Genomic DNA, 5,859 nt, shown 5'->3' on the forward strand with positions numbered 1-5,859 from the left:
TGTTGGTAAGCTGGACTGTCCTGGAGTTCCAGAACTGAGTAATGTGCTGTTAGTAAAAGGACTAACTGCAAATCTCATCAGCATAAGCCAACTATGTGATTAAGGCTTCAATGTACAGTTCACTAAGGAAGTATGTGTGGTGATGAATGGAGGCAACCAGGAAGTTATGAGAGGATCCAGATCCAAAGATAACTGTTATCTGTGGGAATCTAAAGTCTCAAACTACTCCTCAAAGTGCCCCTTAGCCAAGGAAGAACAGGAAGTGAAGTTGTGGCATGGAAGACTTGGACAACTTCATTTAAGAGGAATAAAGAAGATCATATCCAAGGAAGCAGACAGAGGAATCCCAAATCTGCTTATGGATGAAAGAAAAGGCTATGGAAAATGTCAGATGGGCAAGCTAACCAAGATGTCATATCCCAAGATTGGACATCCAAAACTCTGGATCTTTTGCCCATGGACTTAATGGTACCTATGCAGATTGAAAGTCATGAGTTGTCCTCACCTATTAGTCCTCATCAAAATGGTGTAGTTGCAAGGGAGAAACAGAATTGTGTATCATTATCCACTGTAGAAGCTAAGTATCTAGCATCTGGTAGCAGGTGTTCCCCACTGGTATGGATGAACCAAATGCAGACTGAGCACAATGTCACTCAGAATGTCATGACATTGGATGTTACTCAGTTTGAAACATTAAGGGGCAAAGTGGGAATGTGTCCTTCTGAGGAATTATAGCAACTAATGATGTTAGTTATTTCCTGTTTAATAATTCAAATTATTAAACATTTGAGAGTTCGCTCTGATTGGTCAACAAATAATAGATACTGCTCGTGCAACAAGCGTTACCTCTTCCATCATTTCAACTTTCAGTCTCGCAAGCTCTCTCTCAAAGAAACTGTTCATCTCGCCTCTAAGATATTCATCATGTCGCACCAATCCAACTCATCTTCCTCCACGACCATGTCTGATTCCTCTAGCTCTGAATCATGAAACCCTAACAGGGAAGATCCTGTGGCTGACTCTGCGAATACCTCACATGCAAGAAGACCTAAAGAAACTGTCTCAGGCTTCTCCTCAGCAATCGCGATTGATGAACAAACCAGAGAAGGCTCCAGGTATGTTCACAATGCCATTGCAACTATGGTGACTGGAATACTGTCTGGTAATCATAAGGTTCTTGGGGTCTCCATTCCCTTAAACACCATTGTACCTGATAATGTTGCTTGTCAAGAAAATACAGTCTCCTTAGGAAAGAATGTATCTAATGATGTTGAGCAAACTGATGCTCATGAAGGGTCAAATATTGACAAACCCTTAGATAATGTGGGTGGTGAGGAAGTCTGTGTCACTCATGATGTCAGTGACAACCCTAACTGTGAAGCTGAAATAGTAGACCTGGAGGAATTTTCTGATAATGAGTTGTTGACCTCAGTTGTCCCTAGCATAGCCAAAAGGGTTAGGACTAGGAGAGAAAAGAGAACAGTGGTGCAAAGGTCCCCCAGAAAGAAGATTGATGTGCCAACCTCTCCCAATCCAAAGGTGGCAGAGAGTTCCCTCAAGAGGAAAGGTCATGGTCCAACAAAATCTTGGAGCAAAGGGGTGCCCAAGAAAATGAAGACCAAGTCTGTTGTGGTGGAGTCTGACTCAGATGTCCCATGTGATGTCACTGCCTCTCTGTCAAAGAAGAAGCCAACCACTAGCAAGCTTGCAGCTAGTGTACCTGAGGTACCTATTGACAACATATCGTTCCATTTTGCTTCTAGTGTGAATAGGTGGAAATATGTTTATCAGAAGAGGCTGACCTTGGAAAGGGAATTGGCTCAGAATGTCCTGGAATGTAAGGAGATTGTAGACCTTATTCAAGAGGCAGGGTTAATAAAGACTGTGACTCAGTTCTCAAAGTGCTATGAGATATTAGTAAAGGAATTTATTGTCAATGTGTCTAAAGAATGTGCTGATGGAAAGTCTAGGGAACTCACAAAAGTATATGTGTGAGGCAAGTGTGTAAACTTCTCTCCCTCAGTAATCAACATGTATTTGGGAAGGCCTAATGTAGCTCAACCTGAGCTTGAGGTGACTGACAACAAAATCTGTCAAGTCATCACTTCTAATCAAGTCAGGAAGTGGCCTCTCAAAGGTAAGTTGGTGGCCAGCAAACTAAGTGTCAAGTATGTTATGCTGCACAAAATTGGAGTTGCTAACTGGGTGCCCACCAATCACAAATCTACAGTGGCTGTAATGCTTGGAAAGTTCATAAATGTTGTTGGAACCAAAGCCAATTTTGACTATGGATCCTATATTTTTGATCAAACCATGAAGCATGCAGGAAGCTTCAGTGTGAAGGGGCCTATAGCCTTTCCTTCCCTCATATGTGGTATTGTGTTGAATCAATTTCCAAACATATTAACAGAGAATGATTCTGTGAAGAGAAGAGACAGCCCTTTGGCCTTCAATCATAAATTGTTCCTAGGTACGCATGTTCCTGACATTGCCATGGCAACAGGAGAGACATCAAGTGTTTGCAATCAACCAGGTAAAGTTGCTGTCATTGCAATACTCAAAGAAACGTGCAAGGAGTTAGAGGCAAGGAAGCTCACTTTGGAAAATTTGATTATCAAGTTGGAGATGACTGAAGGTGATGTGCTTGGTGAAGCTGTTGATGCTGCAGAAGGAGATGCAAGACAAAGTGCAGAGGGAGAAGAGGATGCCAGTCCTGATGATGGCACTGATGATGATGCTGACTCTGAGTCAGATGAATAGAGTAGTTCCTGTGTTTCTGAAATTTGTGTGTAATTTATTTTGTTTTGGTCTGTAATATTAAGTGTTGCTTTGGCAACATTTTTGACAAAAAAGGGGAGTAACACCTATACCCCAGGACAATAAATTTGTTTGAACAGATCTATTTGAAGTTGAAGGTCCTCTAACCCAGAGGTTATGCTGCAGCTTGATGTTTATCTTCTATGTGTGATGAGTGTGTTGCTGTTTGCTATCTACTTGTGATGTTGCTGTTTGAAGTGTTTAAACTTCTATGTGTGCTGAGTGTGTTGCGGTTCAACTTCTATGTGTGCTGAGTGTATTAGCTAAGTTAATTCTCTGAGTGTGTTGTTGTTCAACTTCTATGTGTGCTGAGTGTATTAGCTAAGTTAATTCTCTGCTTGGATGTGTGTTTTCCGCTGCTGTGAACTCTGTTGTGATGCCAAGTTGTTTTAGCCAAAAATTTGCCAAAGGGGGAGTTTGTAGATGTTTTTGATTGGCTGCATTTTATGTTAAAACACTTACTGTACTCTGATGTCTTGACTGATGTCATGACATGCTTGAGTAGTATGTTGTAGGATTAGATAATACAGAATTTACTGAATGTCAAACTGGATGTTATGACATTCATCCATGACAGCAGATACTGAACTATAGAATAGTTGGTTTTTCTATTATAGCTCAGTATTCAGTTCAGTCTGTTTTTTTCAGGAGAGTAACAGACCTGGCACATAGCCTAATGTCTGAATGTCAAACTGAATGTTATGACATTCATCCTTGATAGCAGATACTGAATTATATGCAGGTTGGTTTTTCTGCTACAGTTCGGTATTTATTTCAGTCTGTGTTTCAGGAGAATAACAGACCTAACATATGGTGTCGCATTACGCGAAAAACCAGAGGGAAAACGAAACAACAGATCCGCCACCGTGCGTTATTTATCCCAAAAGGAGGAAAGGAAACGCTCGAAGTAAACCTGGAAAGGAATGGTCTCGCGACCAGAGAAAGATGGGATCGAGAGTCGGTTATGCGAAGGGAAGGTATTAGCACCCCTACGTATCCGTCGTACTCGACGGGATCCACGCACAAAAGAAAGGATAAGGTTGCTAGAAACTGCTCACAAACTGCACAAGGCTGGAAGGAAACACCGAAAGACAAAAGAAACGGGACTCGGCAGGATATCGCATCCTGGGCCTACGTAGTCTATCAGTCACAGACATCAGAGTCGACGTAGTTCGGGACAGGGGGAACGTGCTCGCTAGGATGTCGCATCCTATGCATACGTATCTTCTCTAACCAGAGGAAGAATCAGAGCACTCGTAGCTCGGCTAACGCACGCCAACCAAAACACCCAAACAGGAAACCGACTGCCAATCGCTGGACTTACGTCAGACTCCACACAAACAGGCAAACATGGAAACCGAATGCCAATCGCTGGACTTACATCAGACTCCGAACCAACAAACACACACAGGAAACCAACTGCCAATCGCTGGACTTACGTCAGACTCCAAACAAAGAAACAAGACACAAGAAACCAACTGCCAATCGCTGGACTTACGTCAGACTCCTACACAACACAAGGGATTGAAAAAGAAAAAGGGTTCCCTGAGAGATCAGCTCATCTCCTGCCTCCGTACCTCATCTGGTATGAGGATCAGGGCGACGTAGTTCCCCTAAACAGGGAAGAACTTCTAACCTAACCAGAGACAAAGGGAGATAACAGACTACTAGGGAGACTACGACTCGAGCCTAGAAGTTGTCATGCATAAGATCCCTATGTTGAGGTCTCTATCCTAACTTGCACAGGAAGCAAGCTAACCTAAACAGCACAATCAAACAAGTACAAGCACAATAAAGCAAGCACACACACTATATGCAAACAATTGGCTCACACAAGGCTAGGCTATAGAAACAAGCCAACTGGAATGGGGTGTTTTTAGCTCTTAACCCTAACATTGAGAGTTAGGGTGAAGCAGGTGAAATGGGAAGTGAGGGTAAGACCTCACAGCTCTTATCCCTGGCCTGTGAGAGCTTCAGACAATGAAAGTGTGGGAGTCCAGAATTGGGGACTCTTCTCCACATGACTGACACAACAAGATCTTGGGTTCTTATTCAAAGTGCATCAACACAATGGTGTGAACAGGATAAATGACACAACTGAATAGCAGGGGATGGATTGCACATCCCTTGTATCTGCCAATGCCTCTTCACTTAGGAGGTCTTTGAATGTACAAGGCACAACATTAAACAATCACAAACATTGCCTCTTAAGGAGGGCTTCAGACAGGTGCCTACCAATAACAGTAGGTCTTCCAGACTACATGCAGATCAAGAGATTATACCTCAGTGGTATGCAAACCACAAGCAAGCCAAGCAAAGTTCAAATGAACTTAAAGCAACTTAGGTACCTGTAGAAACATCTAAGCCAATCGGTACAAAATCCAGACAAACAATCAACAGTCAATATTAGACAGACAGACAAATCCAATGTGCACAATGAGCAAACACAAATGAGTTGTTCTCAAAGCCTACAAAACAAGAAAATGTTAGCCACCAACAACAAATGATCAAGCTCAAATGAAGGAGCAACATCAACCATGGAGATGTAGACTTGAACCTGAAATTCACAACCCAAATGGTAAGTCCAAACCACTAGGTCAAAGCCTAGGGTCAAAGGAGGATCAAAAATCCAAAATAGAACCTCAAACTCAACACAAAGCATGTTTATCCACTCAAGAACAAGTCCTAAAGAGGACCAAAGCAAAATCATTATGCAAGTTCATTTCATGTGCAAGATAAGTCAAAGACCAATTCAAGGCATCCAAATGATCATCATGAATGAAAATTCTCAATCAAAACAGAAATGATTCAAATAATTCTGGAAAAATTCATGAGCAATCAAGACATCCACAACATCCATCACACAAAAAGTCAGAAACATTGGAGATCATTTGGCATGGAAATCACATTGTACAAGTTAGATAACCAAATGTGTGACACAAATTGCCACACCATGTTAACACAAGCATAAAACAGAAATGGTGAATGAGAAAAATGTCAAACCAAAGCCAAAATGTCCATCAATGTGTCTAGAATCAGCAT

At 41.9% G+C, this 5,859-nt stretch overlaps 1 protein-coding gene across 1 annotated transcript; it reads left to right on the forward strand.

Annotated features, from left to right (window-relative positions):
- The first annotated feature begins 465 nt into the window (after window positions 1-465).
- LOC127123420 (uncharacterized) lies at window positions 466-1,995 on the forward strand. Its single transcript, XM_051053638.1, has 3 exons — window positions 466-602; window positions 1,002-1,418; window positions 1,773-1,995. Exons 1-3 carry the CDS (start codon window positions 466-468, stop codon window positions 1,993-1,995), a joined length of 777 nt encoding a protein of 258 aa, XP_050909595.1.
- Window positions 1,996-5,859: the final 3,864 nt, after the last annotated feature.

The sequence above is a fragment of the Lathyrus oleraceus genome, chromosome 2 (genome assembly GCF_024323335.1).
Source record: "Lathyrus oleraceus cultivar Zhongwan6 chromosome 2, CAAS_Psat_ZW6_1.0, whole genome shotgun sequence".
NCBI lineage: Eukaryota > Viridiplantae > Streptophyta > Magnoliopsida > Fabales > Fabaceae > Lathyrus > Lathyrus oleraceus.

Coding starts and splice junctions, on each gene's coding strand:
- LOC127123420 (XM_051053638.1), top strand. CDS start 466: ATGGTACCTATGCAGATTGAAAGTCATGAGTTGTCCTCACCTATTAGT. Junction 603..1,001: donor TATCTAGCATCTGGTAGCAG/GTGTTCCCCACT, acceptor AAACCCTAACAG/GGAAGATCCTGTGGCTGACT. Junction 1,419..1,772: donor GAGGAATTTTCTGATAATGA/GTTGTTGACCTC, acceptor TAGTGTGAATAG/GTGGAAATATGTTTATCAGA.